This window comes from Lytechinus pictus, chromosome 9 (genome assembly GCF_037042905.1).
Source record: "Lytechinus pictus isolate F3 Inbred chromosome 9, Lp3.0, whole genome shotgun sequence".
Classification (NCBI taxonomy): Eukaryota; Metazoa; Echinodermata; class Echinoidea; order Temnopleuroida; family Toxopneustidae; genus Lytechinus; species Lytechinus pictus.
In genome coordinates, this window is record NC_087253.1 from 776,055 (window position 1) to 795,721 (window position 19,667).

Below are 19,667 nucleotides of genomic sequence, written 5' to 3' on the forward strand. Positions count from 1 at the left end.
ATTGTAATAATGATTATCTGTAAATCTTGTGTCATTCTCGGAAATTCATTTATTGTATATACGCGGGATCATTGAAAACTTCGAGGGGAACGAAGTAAGCCAATACACAAAGATGAAAGCGAAAGATGAAGGGGAGAATGAAAGAAAGAAAGATTGAACAAAGAAAAAAAAGGGAAGAAAGGGAAATTGAGAGTAAGAAAAGAATAATTTAAACAACAAAACGAAAAGGGAAGACAAGAAAACTAGATGTATAAAAAGTAGGATGGACATCAAAAAAGGCACAGGAAGGAAAGGATGAAAGGAAGCAAAAAAGAATTATAATGGAATAGAGGGAGGAAAGAAATGAAATAAGAAAAGAAAGGAAAATAAAACAAGAAGGGATGAAGGAACGAAAGAAACAAAAAAATGATAAAGAAAGCGTCAAATAATTGAGAAAGAAAACAAGCAACATGTATATAGGCCTAAGACTTTAACAAAAATAAGAATCATGTATTTGTTCTCAAATGATATTCTATGTATTTTAAAAATGGTTAAAAACTAAAATGTTAAAAAATGGGTAAAACATCTAATTGAAACATTGTTAAACTTGAAAAAAAGATGAATTTGCAGCATCATCATGGTGCCGCAATGATTCATCTAGTGACCATGAACACATTTCAAGCCCGCATCACTCCCAAAACTCAAAACAACGGCTGAAGCAACTATTTTTAAAACCCCAATAACTTGCACCTCCGATCACATCACCAAATCAATAATTTGAAAATCCTTTAAATGATCATTAATCAACAATAAAAAAAAAAATGACATGAGAATCAAAAGTAATATTCAAAACAGCTAAAAGATAATTACTTTCCGAAAAATGCAATGTCACTTGCATACATGTACACGTACGATCCAAACTGCGGTACCGCGTGCGCGCAAGGAAACGCCGGTAGAATTTACGAAATTTCAACGTAGCTGGCGCTATATCAAATGTACGATGGCCTGTGGTGATCGAAGTTAAACGCGTACGCGCTCCCGCGATTAACCGCGATAAACCGCAGTGTCAAGTTTACCGAGAGCGGCACTGTACATGCAGCATTCATATCACAGCTATGAGAACCTAGTTGACATTCATCAATATCTATCAAAAAATTGAGAAATAAACAGAAAGATGTCAATAATTAAATTTCATGATAAATGTGCACAGTTTGTACCCTACATGCAATGCTAGTCCTTCATGTTTATCCTGACAGATTGGTACACGATAGTGAACTCAAACACTTGCATTAATCATAGTATTTACAAACCTCATTTAAACCCTACACATTTCCTGGGATCACTTGTAGTTTTACTGATTAATCCTGCTAATTGGATTCTTTTCCAACTGAATAATTCTTTGACTTTGAAATTATTACATATGACCCATGCTATCTTGTATATCTAAGGAAAAAGTTATTGATCTTGTTATGTAGTATGTAGTTTAATACCCCTTTCATAAACCCAATTATGCGGCTAATAGCAGCATAATTTGGTCGTAAAATTGGAGGAAGACCAGAGTTATCCGCATTATTTTGATGCTGCTATTATCCGCATTTCCAAATAATGCGGATAATTGCCACGGTGCGGTCACAAGGTCATCCTTTTCCAACACAACTGCATCGGAGGGGGCATGTCCAGTTGTCATGACGATTATCCGCCTTTTTCAGGACGGGCGCTCGTAAAAATAATGCGGCATATTTAAAGAGTTTGTGAACGCAATTTTTATTGAATTATCCGCATAACTCTTAGGCGGCTAATTGGAGGATAGGTTTATGAAAGGGGTATAACTTCCTGTTATCCTTTCAGTCATTCACCTTCACTTGTTTACAAACTCTCCTAATGGCATCTAAGAATCCCCAAACCCCAATACCATTTAACTCCTAAACCCTGAAAAAAAAGACCAACCCACAGTGACGTCAGCAAACTTCAAGGAACAAACGTTCTCAGAAGTATGACTCATAATAGCAGCCCCAGCCTCTGCATAGAGCATCACCACACCCCATATACCAGAGAAAAAAATGATAGACAGTTACCTGTAGACCAATCAGAGCACTCTCACCTTAAATTGTTACACCCCTAAAACTAATGATATAAATAAGACTTCTTGATTAAAAGATTATACTAGACTCACACTCAATTTTAGACTGCCTGACACCAAGACTTAGATGTCCATCCAATATCAGTTTAACATCAGAATTTTAATCATAAAGCTTTGGAAATATTATAGGCCTACTCATCATCTCCTGTTTTATCCGAATCTTCGTTAATATCTTCATGTACTTAGAGTTGTAACTGTAGCTGATTAATGATTACTAAATACTCCATGAGTTTGAACTGCATATAACGTTCTCCAGAGTTTCTTCATTACGCTTCCAGACTACTGTAATTATAATTCAGATCCCAAATACACAACAATATCACTATGTACTAGAAAACAAAAAAAAATTGCTATTTTATAACACAAATATCTATCAACTCTCCATATAAAGCAAGACATCTCTTGTTTCTTTGGATAAATTTTTTTACACCTTGTACCGACTTAGAGAACATGACTGGTATTCTGAGGTCATTTCATCTTAAAAATAAAAATATTTTATTTCAACTTTTAAAATGAAATTGGTATTCTGGGATGACATTTTATCGATTAGATGAAATATCAAATTTCATTTGATATAATCTTTTTAATTTTGTGTATCAAAACCTGATACACAACAGAGCAGTGTCTGCACAGACATATCAATCGTGTAACCATTGCAACGCAGATGATATGCTTGCACCTATGTTTCTTTGAAGAAACAAGATGGTTCATGAACCACGAGTCCCCCCTTATTTTGTGATCAATAAAATAAGCAACATGATCTTTTATCCTCAAGATGACCTTTGACCTTATTATACTCATGTACACATGTGTGTTATTACCCAATGATTATGTGTACCAAGTGTAAACACACTTGATGCAGACATAAAGAAATGATAGCAAGTTGAACATTACACTTAAAAAAGGATGGACATGACCTCATATTTGAACTTTTGACCCCTAGATGACATTTGACCCTATCGTTCTCATGGGCTCACATGTGGTATTAGCCAAGAATCATATATAGTGTAAACATAATTGATGCAGAAATAAAGAAATGAGAGCAAATTGAACAAAACTTTAACATTTTTGTAAAAGACCAACAGGAAAAGTGATCACTAGGTCTCTACCAAACTTTCTTCAGGCGAGACAAAGAAATAAACTTAAAATAGGGTTAGGGCTATCTATCTCCGTGACACCGATTTCAGCAATATTTCTAGTTGAATTAATGCTTACACATAAATAAAGGAAAACTATATAATCATTAAGATTAATACCTGAACATTATTCCTGCAGAATGAAGAATAACATTTCATAAAAACAAACTTTTCTTGACTTATATTGTCTTTAACATGATGCTGTAATGATATATTATTGACATCTAAAAAAATTAAAATATTGTTCTTTTTTTTTCAAAGAAATCCCTGTAGAGACATGTTAATGTTTAGTGCAAATGCATTTAAATTCAATAAATTGACACATTCTCATTCCTTTGCCATGCCTCCTGGCGGAAAGGAATTTGATTGTCTGAATGAGAGGAGAGTATTCTTAAACAGCCTTTCTCGGATATATTTTCAAAAGTAGATGTGTCACACAGAGATAAGATGAAGATAAAATGATTCTCAGGATACCAATCCAAAGAGATTTTTAGGGCATTTTTTCTCAACGATTGAAGGAGATAAAATGGATCTCAGAAAACCACCCCACATCTTCAGAAACCTCACAAGCCTTTTACTGCATATTATGTACAATGGCAGTAGCAAATGAGAAAACAGGTCACCTCAACCCACAAAGTAAAACAATGAGCCCAAGAGCTCTGAATGGGAAAGTACATGTACTTTCATACAACAAATTTTTTAGATAGAGGAATGATGATGTAATACAATTTTTATTTCTTTGAAAATGGCTCAATAGACCACAATGTTAGAAATAAATTGGTTAGAATGAAATAGTCCAGGTGATAGAATAGAAATTATTTCCTTGAAAGGTGAAAATGAAGGCAATATACAAACAGGCAAGTAAATTGAAAAAAAAAAGGTAACAAAATTACATTGCCCATGTGAAATTACCCAAAATTATCTATTTCATTAACTATATTTATTGTGATAATTTCAGTTGATATCATGATTTTCATTGTGATCTAACATATAGAAATGATCCATGCAATATTATTTGCCTTCTTTTAAACCTGATAAAAGGCATGGTGGCTTAGTGGTAGAGCACTGGCCTCATGAACAAGAGGTCATGGGTTCAATACCCAGCAAAGATTTCCAAAACAAGGAACTTCTGCCTGTTTTGCTCTTGACAGGGGTAATATTATGCAGGGCCTGTTATTAAATAGCTTTCATAAGTGAAGTATTTACCCTGCATTAATTACAAATCTATCAACAATCAAATTTATCTATATATCAAAATTTACCTGAGCATGTTCTTCCATTTGCATCAAGTTTATATCCAGGATTGCAGGTACAATTATATCCTCCATCAAAGTTCTCACACAGATTATCTGACTCACATGTATTGTTCCCACTGCATTCATCAATATCTAAAAGAAGAGGATGAGATATTAATTCAGTCTAGACGTTATCAATACCTAGCAATGACAGCTTTCAAGCTATAACACTGTGCTAAAGTCATACCCAGTGTCTAAAAAAAAATGAAATGTTAAATCAGCAATAAAAAGCTTGAAGGAGTGACAACCTATTCCAAATGTGTTTTTCCGACCTTGCATACTGTATAATGCTGAATCCAACAACGTCAGTCTTGGTTCAAACCATTTAAGTGGTAAATGGAACATTTAGAAAAGGTTGTCACCCCCGAACTGTACAATTGCTGATTTGAGATTTTGTTTTTAGAGAGTTTAATAGTAATTTTACTTTAACAAAATATTTGGATATCATTTGGAGCTACTGGTAAAAATTTCAAAGATCCTTTTACTTAGACAAGGTCATTTCAGATTCAGATGTTTGTTTTTGAACTATGAGAGTACAGTTGTGTTGTGGAATGGCTTCATTAGGTAAACCAATAAGGTTAACAGTGTTTTTCAACAAAAGAAACTAGCCATAAATTGTCAAATATTGGTAACAGACAATGCTTACTGTGGTGTTTTTTGCATATAGAAGGTTACATAGAAGTCAGAAAATAATTGTATTGCTAATGGTCAATCAGGCCCTATGCATATAATTCAGGGTGCACTACTATTTTCACCCTAGAATCATGATCTGAACCATGATTCAAATCACAATTTTGCAGAATCATAATTGCGTTTAGTCAAAAGTGAAAATAAACGTCTTTCACATCACAAACATGAAACACAGAAAAAGGGGCATTTGGAAAGACGTTTCTGTAGAATGACGAACGAAAAAGGATGTATAAACGTAATCATGATTTGAATCATGATTCTATGATGTCACTGTGTTGGGCTACTTCTGGCTTGACCCTTACCAAGCTCAAGGCACAACGCTATGCTCACGGTGTATGTATATAACTATACAGTGCATATCAAAAAAAGTTTACACTTAGATAAAATCCTGTAAAATTAAACATTTGTAATATCCTGAAGATTTTTCCACATTTTAACATTGGTACAGATCCATTTAAGCAAATGACGATATTACTGTCAAAAAATATTTCCGCTTGAGTGAGCATCACTTGCTTTTGAAAAGTTAGTGAAAAATTATTTGCGCAGAACTTTGAAATAGTTATGCGAATAAAAGTAGACCTTAATCACAAAGAACACATGGAATTTGGCTAGTAAAATTGATTTGAAGATATTCTTTAGCTTTTTTTAACTTGTTTCCTTGCCCAAAACACTTCGGAGGGTGCAGTGTGGCCCATCCCACTTCCCCACAAACCGATGCCATCGTGACGACATTTGCTTTACACTGAACTGCGATTTACATGAAATTCTTAGGCTTGATTTTCATTTTGTTAATCATTGTCAAGCTTGAAAAAAGTGTGGAGAAACAAGTATTAAATGAAAAATGAAATGTAAACCCACTCTAAATGATGAAAACTTAGTGAAAAAATGCTGGAGATGTCTGATATAAACTTTTGTTTAGATTCAGTTATGTCCTCAGATCCAGCTGGCACAAAAAGGGTAAAGTTTGTGCTTACTAAGTGTTGAAATTTCAGTTTGGGTGGCAAAATTGTTACAAAATGCTTGAATGCATCCGTTTACTTTCTATTGACTAAAATTGCAAGGGAAATGTATAAGAAATGTTTTGCAGGGTACGTTTGATTTCTCCCTTTTCCCTTGACACAGTGTGAAAATTAGCATTTCTGCGCAAACAGATTTCTGCGAGATTTACAAAAAAGGACAGTGCTCACTCAATTGCAACACTCAAACTTTTACTTTCATTGGATAGATGAGACCCAAACCCAAGATTATATGTGATAAACTTACCCGCATGTTGTATATTTTTTAATTCCCAGGGCTTTTTCAAAGTGTAAACTTTTTTTGATACGCATGCATGCATTTCTTGTCACATGCATTTATTAAAGTTCTGTGTTGGTCATTGCATTTTCATTTTGTTTTTTTGTCATGGCCCCAAATTCAAATTCTAGTAAGTGAACTTAATTGGAGAGACAATGAACTCAATTGTTGTTAAGTTAACAGTGCCAATATGAAAATGGATCTATACCAATACAAATTTTGATAAACAGACAAGATGAATAGAAGTAAACAAAATGAGGTATAACACAATGAATTCTAAAAGCAACAGATTGATTTTTCGAGAGCCAAAACACATGCGAAAAGTTAACCTATACTTCCTGTGATGCGCACTGGATCAGCCCGAATCCGAGGAGAAACAGCAGTGGAATGCAAGTCGTTTAAACCATGATTCTGTGGTATTGTGATTCATGTTTGTGTTTTGAATCATTAATTAAGTCATGATTCAGGCTTGAGGTCGCATTACTGTTTTGTTTTAGGGACATGAGAAATGATCTAACATCTTGTATTTTTGTTATATTATTAGTGTAATGTTTCTTGAGGCCAATAATTTGCAATGCTGTAATATCATATTCGTTTGTTTTGTTTGTAAAATCTTAAATGAAACTTGAAATAAGTCAATTGGATTAGATACCTTCACATTTCTGAAGAAGTGGATTAATCAAATGAATTATATATATGTATGTACCTTCACATATTTGAAGAAGGGAATACCTCAAATAAATTATTTATCTTCACATATTTGAGGATCTGTATAAAATCAAATATATTAGATACCTTAATAATATCTATTTGAAGAGGTGTATACACCAGATAAATTATATACCTTCACATATTTGAAGATCTGTATGAAACAAATGTATTAGACACCTTCATTTTATGAATATGAAGAGGTGAATAATCCAAATATTTAAGATACCATCGCATATTTCAAGAGGTTAAATCAAATAAATTAGATACCTTCACACATTTGAAGAGTTGCATTGAACTGAAATCCTGCCTCACACACACAACTGGGTTCTCCTGATTGCACAATACAAGCATCCAGTCCACAAACTGATTGCATTGTTAAGTTACACATGGCAGAAGAAGACACTGTATAAACAAATCAATGAAAAAAAGAAAAAAAAAAAATCACAAGTTGTTGGGTTACATTGTAATGAAAAATGTAGCTATAAACATCACGTATTATCAACTTAAAGTATGCAGTTCTAAGTGTAGAGACTAAAGTAAGTGTATGTAACAAACTTAGAATTCTCTTAATTAAGCTAGTCTTCAAACATGGAATTTGAATCAATAACCTTTGACAAACTGTCCTAAAAATCAATCAAAATATATCATAAAGATCAGATTCTACACATATTGTGACCATTTTTATTGCACCAGAATCTACAGTTCAATAAAAAAAATATCTGAATAAAAGTAATTCATAACATCCTTAAATTGATGACCTGTAACATGAAACTCACCTTTTCCAATTGACACAATTAGAAACGGTCACTATTTTAATTTTTGTATACTATACGCTTCCACCATTGACAAACCAAGAATATTCCTAATTCTAATATCTCAATTAGCAAACTTTGACATTTTAACTTATGAATCCATAAATAAATCAAATAAACCTTACATGTTGTGCATGATGTGCATACATGTATATAAAACTGGATTGAAGATAATTTATTGATGGTTCTTTTGTTACCATGAGAATAAGGTATTTCAATCCATATAAAATAACCTCTATGACATTTGACCTTATGAACGATCCAAAACAAAAACATTCTAATCAATCATTCTAGCTCCTACATGAGCCTAGTTTGAAGTTCTCAAATAGTTTACTGATAGTGAGAATAATATATTTTCAGGTATTCAACTACTGATCTAATGACTCCCAAATATAATCAGATCATTGCTGCTCCCATACATATACATGAATCAAGTTTGAGGCTGAACCCTCAAACAGTTATTTAGTTATAGCGAGAACAAGAAACTTTGGGGGTATATATAATGCCCCCTGTGGCCTTTGACCTTTTTCACCTCATGGCCCCAACATCTATCAGATCGCCACTCCTATAGTTTGAATTTGAACCCTCAAACGGTACTGACATTATTTGCAAGAACAAGATATTTTGGGGTATATAATTACCTCTGTGATCTCTGACCTCATAAACCCATAACCTCAATTTCAATCTCAAACTCAAAATCATTTCAGACAATCATCTCTACAATATGCACACATGAGCTGGGTTTGAGGTTAAACCCTCAAACTGTTCCTCATTTACTGCAAGAACAAGGTATTTTTGGGTATAAAAGAATCTGTGACCTCTGACCTTGAGACCCCATTATCTACTCTATTGCCAACCCCACAGCCAAGACTTGGAATGCCATCCCTCTTCCAATAAGAAATGCTTCCAGTTTTTTTGGTTTCAAATCTTCCCTTAAGACAAAACTTTTCCGTCAATAATCAATTTCCCTTTTCATCTCGAATGGCGGATTGTGGTTATTATTGCAAAAGTTAAATTATTATTCCTACATTGCATGCGCTATGGTACTTTTTGTTTTTAGTGCCTCTAAATATCCATCAATATTATCAGCTAAGTTATATGAAGGTATACCCTAAAACTGCGGCACCGGATACTTTCAGGTATATGGCCTCTTTGACCTTTGATCTTTTTACCATGATACCAAACAAGGCAAAAACAATTTTGTGTCTCGTCCCACTTATGAAAATAACCAGAAATATTGTGATTTGCGAGGGCTTGCAAGAGAATTATATCGAAACTTCATTGTGAAATGACTGGGATGGAATAACACTTGTCATAAGAGCCTTGTACATAAACTTTAATGTTGACCTGAAAATGACCTTTGAACTTACCATGTGACCTCCGACTGCAGCATAACATGCAGGTCGCCTAAGTACATCTACCATCCAAGTTTTGTTGAAAAGTAACTTACACTTGCGGAGTTAGGTATCATAAGAGAGTCTTGCATGTAAACTTTAATGTTGACCTGAAATGACCTTTGACCTTACCATGTGACCTCTGACTGCAGCATAACATGCACGTCCCCCAAGTTTATCTAACATCCAAGTTTGGTGGAAATGTGACTTACGGTTGCGGAGTTAGGTGTCATAATAGAGTCTTACATGTAAACTTTAACGTTGACCTGAAAATGACCTTTGACCTTACCATGTGACCTCCAACTGCAGCATAACATGCAGGTCCCCCAAGTCCATCTACCATCCAAGTTTGGTGGAAATGCGACTTACGGTTGCGGAGTTAGGTGTCATAAGAGAGTCTTGCATGTAAACTTTAAGGTTGACCTGAAAATGACCTTTGACCTTACCATGTGACCTCCGACTGCAGCATAACATGCAGGTCCCCCAAGTCCGTCTACTATCCAAGTTTGGTTGAAAAGCGACTTACGGTTGTGGAGTTATGTGTCATTACAGGTTTGTGACGGACGGACGATAGACGACGGACGGACGCCGGACGACATTTGGATCCCTAAGTCTCGCCTTCACCTCTGGTGGGCGAGACAAAAAGTAACAAGACCATCGTCACACCTTTATTTACAATGCTTGGACTCAGTTTAAAGTTGTTTCGTCAGACAGGCAGAGAAATAAAAATCAACACGTTGGAGTTTTCCACAGGCATTTTATACAGTGCGTCCCAGAAAAAACGAAACCGAGATTTATCGATGATTTATCATAACTTAATCACAAATACAATAGACAAATGACCTACCATTGTAAAGCTTAGAATCTCCCCTTTCATCTGAAATTACTTAGATTATTTCTCTTTCACGCATGAGTGAGCAAAAACAATTTGAAGAGGGGATAACAAAAAGTCATTTGGCGGGGCCTATCTGAATTTAAAAAAGAAAATCACATGCCTAAAAAGTCCAATATCTGCTCTTTTATTTGATACCTCAATTAAAGAAAATGGCCAAGAAATAAGAAAGTTCTGGTTATTTGAAACAAGGCATGATTTTCAATAATTTCATGAAATGAAGAGGTTTTACAGGCTAGCATCCAGACTCACTCGACACTCCGTTTTGTTGTCGATCAGCCATGCATTAAGTCTTTTGTTACCGTGCGATAGCTTCTGTGGGAAACTGGTGAAAACATGTTTATTTAATGAAATTATGGAAATACAAGCATTGTTTTGAGGGATCATAACTTTTTTATTTCTTGACCATTTTCTGCGATTAAGGTATCCCATCAAAGAGCAAATATTGAACTTTTTAGTCATGTGACTCTGTTTAAAATTCAGATACCCCCCGCCAAATGAGTTTTTGACATCCTTTCTTCGAATTGTTTTTGTTCACTCATGCGTGAATGAGGAATAATCTAAGTAGTATTAGATGAAAGAGAAGATTCTAAGCTTTACGTTAAGAGGTCATTCGTCTATTGTTTTTATGATTAAGTTATGATAAATCATCACTAAATCTCGGTTTCGTTTTTTGTGGGACGCACTGTATAGTCTTAATCCAGTTCAAAGACCTTGGACATTTCTTATTTTAAGCACTATAACTAGGAAGAATTTCATGAAACAAATATCCTTTGATTTTGTTCTGAGCCAATCAGATGGGAGGGTTTCAGGAGCTAATAACATTTTTTACTAAATGTTTGTTTGATGAAATGCTATCCCTGATCAAGATAATTTTTATCATAATTGCCCTCAATAAGATATAATAAATGCACTTACCTTGACATGTACCATCATTCTCTAACTGGAAACCTTCAAAACAGGTGCAATTAAATCCAGGAATATCATTAACACACATCTGTTGACAGTCATGAGTACCAAGGTCACATTCATTTATATCTGTAGACATAAAAATAACCAAAATATAACATAATAGCTTCACTGAAAAAGATATCATCCTGTATTCTGGTTTGATTTAAACTATGTAATGAATGTGGCATGAACATTTTAATGTGCTGATAAATTAAACCTATAATCTTACTTAAAAGTAAGATTAGAGGTTTAATTTATCAACACATTGACACATGTACTAGCACTATGATGATGTTTTTGTTTATCACAGAAACATGAACAATAAATTATTGTAAAGCAAAGTTTGGACTGAGTGCAAACATGGACCCAATCCAAATTTAAACCAGATTTTAGAGTATGGGTCCTTTTAGACATAAATAAAATTTACTAGTGCTGATTCATTGAAAGTTTTGGACTTGGTAGTATACATACTCTATTCCACTGTTCTTGATATAATTATAATCTCCATTTAGGCTAGACTGATAAATCCTCTTTTTCGGAGGAGGTTTTCAACATTTTTTTTGGTCCTCCTCCTACACAGATGAATGACGGCCATTGAGCTCATAATGGTGGAGCAAACAACCGCTGCTTCACTACAACGTCTATGGAGAAAAGGGTGATCTCCATCATTTATTTATTAATTTATTAATGCTCTATATTTGAGCATGCTGAAAGTGACACATTTTATTTTCTGTTTTCTTTGAATAAAACCATGAAATAAATCAACAAACCTTGACAAGACATTCCATTTCCTTCATATCCATTGTCACATGAACAAATAAATGAGCCATTTGTATTCATGCATGATGCATTGGGATCACAGCCAGGACCATCATCACATTCATTGATATCTGTAAATAAGAATAAAATATGAATAAAACTTTTAATGAAGACTTCAAGGGGAAGCAAATTGATACAATAAGAGTTGGTAAGTCAGTTAGTAGTCCAAAGTTTAAAGATCTTAGTTTGGGGGTATTTTTAGTTTTGGTAGATCTACCCCACCCAGTCAAAAAGAGTGAATGTTGCTTCAGTAATTACATGAATGTGTATACCCTTAGACTGTTATATTACAGATTTGAAATAAAACTGTGTGTTATCGGATAAATCAAGCTATTTTGCATGGAAATTTATTTTAATTGGGTGTAAATTCTGTACAATTATTAAAAAAACAAGATAAAAATCAATTTATTTCTCTAAAACACACACATTATATATTGTAAACATTCGAATTAAGTGCTTTTATGTGGTAATGATTACAAAATTTAAAAAAGTTTACCAAATCACTCTGAAAAAGTTTCAACTATCCCCACCACAACCCAACTTTATCTTACAGTTTAATGGAAAATTTGATACTAGTGCTATGCTTTATAATCTGTTAAAGCTCATTACAATTGAACAAGATATATAACCACCTGAGAGTATCTTATGCCAATTGAAATTCCTTTGCCTTTATATGGTAAAGTCATTATGTCACTTTTCATGGTCTGATAGTTGGCCTAGGCAGCGCAGGATATTGAAGTGGAAGAAGTCTCTATTGCATGTATTTCCAAAGCTATTTTGCAGGATATAGCCAACTCCCCAAGAAAGCTGTAGAAGGAATTCATTTTCTTACCTTCACACTCTATTCCTTGTACATCAAAGGCATATCCATCTAAGCACTCACAAACAAACGATCCATTTGTGTTGAGACATTGAGCCAATGTGGTGCAGTTATCTTGTCTAGTAGCACACTCATCGATGTCTAGCAATAAAAAAGGAGTGAGTTAAAATACTTCTAGAGAAGGAGGATGCAGAGATCAAACAGGTGTATACATTGGAAGGACTTGTTTAGAGATAAACAAAGCATGTTGGAAATACAATAACAGAGGATCATTAATATATTAATGATAATAAAGGAATTCATGGTTGGTTTGATAATGTAGTGCACACAGTGATTGGTGTCAGAGCCACACTCCTTCACAAACACACAGATATAAAAGGACTATAGCATAATGGCTAGACTTGATATCTTTTAGAACATATTTATGTAATATTCATACATATGAAGTTATGAGTCCAATAAATTGACCATGCAAGTGTTTGTATGTATATACATGTTAAGTGATTATGGATGAAAACAAGTAATTGCTGAGAAATTGATATAATACTAATAGTAACCAGGTGTCTTATTTCCAAGGAATAATACATTACAATAAATTATCTCTTTTTCTGTGTTGATTACATTTCAGATTGATTATATTTCCACCTACGATTTCAGTATTTAACAGAGTAAGGTTTAGGTATATGAACTGGATCTAGAATAACAGTGATATGGAGACAACTGACCATGATTTTAAAGACTTCTTCATGAAGCTATATCATTAACTTACCGAAGCATTCCCTTCCGTTCCCGATATACCCATCATTACAGATGCAAACATAGCTGCCATTGTTGTCCATACACATTGCATCACTGCTACAATCATCCATGCTATTAGAGCACTCATCAATATTATCACAGAAGGTTCCATTCCCAGACCATCCATCATCACATGTACATGAAAAGCCTCCTACTTCATTAGTACAGCTCGCTTCTATGGCACAGTCATTTGCAAGTGGGTCCAGACACTCATTTACATCTTAAAATTATACATAAAATAAACAAGTCAGAAAGTCCTTTGGAAGCGCATAGGAACATTACGACATAATGTAATATGCGCTTTACAAGAACTGCGTTATTATTATTGTCAGATGATGTTAAGATAATAGAAATGCATAAAAATCAATCCTTTTGTGTATGTAGATTTGGTATATAATTCTGAGGTAAACCTATATCATGAAATGTCTGACCTGCAGGCCTAACAACCTGTAAACATACAAAATAGGAGTGATTCATTAAAACAAGTGGAATGCCTCTGGCTGTCTCACCTGCATCACGCGATTCAAAAAAGCAGCAGTGCTGACTTTGAAAACTACTATAAAATAATTATTCACAAAAAACACTATTCATATAATGATACAATACTACGTTCATTGACATTTGACCTTGATCATGTGACCTAAAACTTGTCAATGATACTTGATTACCCCTATATCCACATTTTATACACTATATAAACGTTAAAAGTTATGACAGCCATCTAATTATTACCTCTAAAATGGCCAAAGTTCAATGACCTTAAATGACCTTTGACTTTGGTCATGTGACCTGAAACGTGCACAAGATGTTCAGTAATACTTGGTTACTCTTATGTCCACGTTTTATGAACTAGACCAATATACTTACAGAGATATGATGGTAATTTAACAAATACCTCCAACATGGCCAAAGTTTATTGACCTTAAATGACCTTTGACCTTGGTTATGTGACCTGAAACTTGTACAGGATGTTCAAAGATACTTGATTACTCTTATGGCCAAGTTTCATGAATCAGATCCATAAACTTTCAAAGTTATGATGGTAATTCAACAGATACCCATTATGGCCAAGGTTCGTTGACCTTTGACGTTGATCATGTGACCTGAAATTCGCACATGATGTTCAGTGATACTTGATTACTCTTATGTCCAAGTTTTATGAACAAGACCAAAAAACTTTCAAAGTTATGATGGTAATTCAATATATACCCCCAATTTGGCCAAAGTTCATTGACCCTAAATGACCTTTGACCTTGGTCATGTGACGTGAAACTCAAGCAGGATGTTCAGTAATACCTGATTAAGCTTATGTCCAAGTTTCATGACCTAGGTCCATTAAGTTATGATGACATTTCAAAAACTTAACCTTAGATTAAGATTTTGATGTTGATTCCCCCAACATGGTTAGAGTTAGACCATGGTCTAAGTTGAACTGGGCTTCAGAATCAATGGTGAAATGGCTATTATACTGTACCTGAACATGTCGTTCCATTTCCAAAGTAACCTTCATTACATGTGCATAAGAAAGAGCCAATATTGTTTGTGCATGTTGCCTGCGGATCACATGAACTCATGTCACTGCACTCATCAATATCTGTAAAAAGCCATAATCATATTCTAGTAATAAAGCAAGTATGAAGAGTAGATATTTGTTTGTGTTCAGGCTTAGACCCTGATAGAAATGTTAATAAACAAGCGGGTCTGAATACGAGTCTAGCAGAAACATATTTTTTCCTTCAAAATATTAAGTGAAAGAAGCCCGCAAGAGACAAGTTGAATTATGGTTTTTATGCTTCAAATTCAAAGCACTTATCTCAATCAAAAGGTTTGGCAAATACAATCTGAATATTGCTGGCTGAAAAATCAACTCATTAAACAAAGGTTTGGATTCATACATGTATGCATCATAGCATACACTAATTTCTCCATTGCTGCATGGAGCTCATAAATCATAGCAAAATTAAGAAAATACTTTTGCAGGTACATATACATTCATTCCTAATTTGTTGTGGAAAATAGCTCTCTCGACTGGCAAGACTTAATTTCTAATTTCTAATCTTTTAATTTATTCATCCACTCTTCCTTTTATTCATTCAATCATTTATTCACTCATTCAAACATTGATCAATCCTTTCATTCATTAATTCATCCATTTATTCATTAATTTATTCACTCTTTCATCTGTTCTGTAATCATTCATTCGCTCATCAATTCATCATCCATCATTCATTTATTCACTACTTCATTAATTCTTTAATCATTCATTCATATGTTCATTCGTTATTTCTCACAATCATTTATTCATCACTTCACTCATTCACTTACCATAAAAACAGCATAAGATAGAACTCAGTACATGTAATAATAATAATAATAATCCGCTTTTATATAGCGCTTAATCTATCAGCACGACGTGTCTAAGCGCTTTACAGATATATTATTACCCCGGTCATCGGATTCAATCAGTCATTCCCTCACACAATGTGTGCACATCCTCCACTCCCTGGGGAGTATTCCAGTCAGTCGCCTGTGAGGCGCACACAGTACTGGACAAGCTACAATGACTTTCACATCCTACCGGGTACCCATTTAGCACCTGGGTCGAGAGTGGCAAAGTGTGGATTAACGCCTTGCCAAAGGACGCCAGACCGCGGTGGGATTCGAACACACGACCCTCTGTTTACAAGGCGAGAGTCAGAACCACTACACCACGGCTCCTACATGTAAACAATATGGGTATAAAATACACACAATTTACAGATTACATGGCCTATTATGATTTTGATCATACTTACCTTCGCAGTTTGTATTATCATTTGTAATTGGTGAGAATCCATCTTCACAATAGCATTCAAATGAACCCATAATATTGTTACAACGACTGTTGTTTCTGCATGCATGTGTAGTTACATTCCTACATTCATCAATATCTGAAGATAAACGACAAAAGGAATAAAGGGGGTATTTTATGAAGCAACTTCCCTGTGATTTTTCAATGACAAACTTGCTCTTAGGCAATTAGATGCAAGGTTTTAAGTAACTAACAGTTACCAGTGAAAATCACTATTTGCTTCATGAGTCTGAATAAATGAAGTTATTAATGAAATAAAATAATCAATACTGAATGTAATGCATTTTTAATATGATTAAAAAATACTGAAATCAACATCAGATTTCGTATACAATCACTTTACACTACAAAAGGTATTGAAAGTAAAGTATTGACATTCTATATTGATTTAATATAAAGTCTACAATCTAGCTGTTTTACTAGGTGTTGAAGAAATGTAATCAAATCAATTACATTTATCAATTACACTAATACACTCTATAATTATGCAAAAAAAATCAAATCTGTTCTCTTATTACAATTCTCAAAAGTGAGATGGTGGACCAATGCTTATTGAGTGATATTTGAATCTTTTGATAGTGGATTTTACCTCTTCTTGGAGTGAAAGGTCTCCATAAAATGCACAGTTCACTCCAAAAGGGCGTGGGTTCCTAGTAACATTCCAGATTTGATTAGGGACTAAATTAGGGGAGTGTTTCATCAACATTTATGTCCGACAAGTTGTCAGATCTGACAACTTTCCCCGATTCTGATTGGCTGAGAGGTACTGTTGCTATGGTAATTGTCAGATAAAACAGGACTTGTCGGATAAAATCCTTTCATGAAACGCTCCCTTGGTCTCTTTTTTTAATTTGATGAATAGATACTCACCAATGCAGCCCCGTTGATCAGGATGTAGTATATAGCCATCATTACATGAACAATCATACCCATCAAGTTTATCAGTACACATCTGATCACATTCATTTAGTGTGTTGTTTGCACATTCATCAATATCTAGGAAAATGAAGAAATATTTCATACAGGTTCATGTAAAGATAAATGAAATTCACTTTACTGAAGAATATTGATGATAGATAGACCTGTTTTCTGAACTCAAGACAAGTTTAAGATGCTGCTTTGAATATGATTTAGAGGTCTCATTCCTCAGAGCATAGTTTGTTACACCATGTATTAAATATCAACATGATGAGGTAATAGCAATAAAATACATACACTTAAAAGTATGTATTTTGTTGCTATTACCTGTAACACAATGGTTAGCTATAACCTGTAACACAATGCTTAGTACTTGATCTTAGGAGTTATTTCAAAATTAATTACATTGATCATTATGTGCAATAATAATAATAATAAGAGGGTATTTGTATAGTGCAAATATACACCTTGTTGGGGGCTCAAGGCGCTCCTACATGTATATTATCTCAGCTAAGTTAGTCTACCGATTCCGATGTGCACAGCTTTTTGAGGATTTCTTTCCTGCTGGTACCCGTTTACCTTACCTGGGTTGAGTGTGGCACATAATGGATCTATTTCTTGCTGAAGGAAATAATGCCATGGCAGGGATTCAAACACACGTCCCTCGGTTTCAAAGTCAGAAGACTAATCCACTGGACCACAGTGCTCCAATTATCAATCAAGCATACAAATGAACCATGATATCAATCACTAAAACTCAAAGTAATAACAAAAATTGATTTTTTTTATTATCCTATCATTTTTATTCAATTGTGCATTGATAGAGAAAATGACAATATGTCTACTATTTCTTCTAGTGATAGTAATAATAGTTATAGGCCTATTATCAATTTGTAAAAATTTAGCAACTGCATGGCTTGTTTCTATTACAGTTGTTATCAGTGACGGACCGTGACCCGGAGGAGACAAAGCATTGGAGGGGCACAGCATTGTTCACAAACAATACAGTGCCCCTCCAATCATTGTCTCCTACGGGTCACGGTCCGTCACTGGCTGTTATATATACATCAATAAACAAATGTATATTTGGTTGAAAATTTATGATGTTGAGGATTGCTTAGTTTTACAGGGGGAAGTCATTCCAAAGTCTGTAGGCTGCAAAATAAAATATTTTTCTGAAACCAATGAAAGTGTATGCATTCTGTGCGACTTATAAAAAGATAAAGACGTTTTTAACTTTACATCTCCAACTGAAAGAGATAAGAAATACTTTCAAAGGTAAATACATACTAACAATATTTGCCATGAAAATGTGGATCTTCATTATCGCTTTTACTGTATCATTAACTAGAACAAAATGTAATGTGATAATGTGTAGTACGTACTGGTGCATTGTCGACCATCTCCTGTAAGATGTGACGGGCACGGTCCACATATGGCATCCAATGCTGGTGGTAAATTGTCAGTGCAGAGAACTTGATCGTAACAATAACCATCACATGGATTAAAGTCTATATCACAATGATCACCTGTCCAGCCGGCTGTACATTCACAAATAACAACCTGTTTATTGGGAAAAGAGTTTCAATATAGAGACATTCACAAGTAACAACCTATTTATTGGGAAAAGAGTTTCAATATTAGAGACATTCACAAGTAACAACATGTTTATGGGGAAAATCATAATTTCATTTCAATGCTGGTGTTTCTAATTATAATAAATGTTTTATATATGATGGCATGTCATTGTTGTGAAGCACTAAGTAATGATTTTGTGTTTTCCATTTTGAAACACATCACAGACACAAGTCAAAAATTGGACCTTACAGGTAAGATTTAACAATCAATGTTAAACATTTCCTTTAATTTTCAGCTATATCAGATATGCAAACTGCCTAATGATGTAATTTATGTTGTCAAAACATTTCGATTGGTCCAAGAAATGTTTGTTAAATAAAGTTTTAATAAAGTCTCAATTAATTATTTTTCTTAATGTATGATACTGCAAAATAACTTTATCGTGCGTAATATAATTACAAAAATTGTCAATGGTCTGATATGAAGACTTTAATGAACAGCTTTCTAACATAATTTAACGGAATGCATTTACAAAGCACTGTCTATCTAGACATAATCACTTCAGAGTGTTACAACTATTGTTGCCCCAG

General features: G+C 34.1%; 1 protein-coding gene across 1 annotated transcript in view; it reads right to left on the reverse strand.

Moving 5' to 3' along the window:
- Nucleotides 1-242: 242 nt before the first annotated feature.
- LOC129268041 (mucin-like protein) overlaps nt 243-19,667 on the reverse strand; it is a 48,427-nt gene continuing 29,002 nt past the window's right edge. Inside the window, exons 19-29 of the mRNA XM_064104442.1 lie at nt 18,885-19,062; nt 17,452-17,577; nt 16,526-16,660; nt 15,205-15,324; nt 13,702-13,950; nt 12,945-13,073; nt 12,064-12,183; nt 11,261-11,380; nt 7,512-7,646; nt 4,518-4,643; nt 243-1,123 (exon numbers count right to left, since the gene is read on the reverse strand). Coding sequence (XP_063960512.1) covers nt 969-1,123; nt 4,518-4,643; nt 7,512-7,646; nt 11,261-11,380; nt 12,064-12,183; nt 12,945-13,073; nt 13,702-13,950; nt 15,205-15,324; nt 16,526-16,660; nt 17,452-17,577; nt 18,885-19,062 — 1,593 coding nt within the window. The 3' untranslated portion in view covers nt 243-968. The remainder of the gene's footprint in view (nt 1,124-4,517; nt 4,644-7,511; nt 7,647-11,260; nt 11,381-12,063; nt 12,184-12,944; nt 13,074-13,701; nt 13,951-15,204; nt 15,325-16,525; nt 16,661-17,451; nt 17,578-18,884; nt 19,063-19,667) is intronic.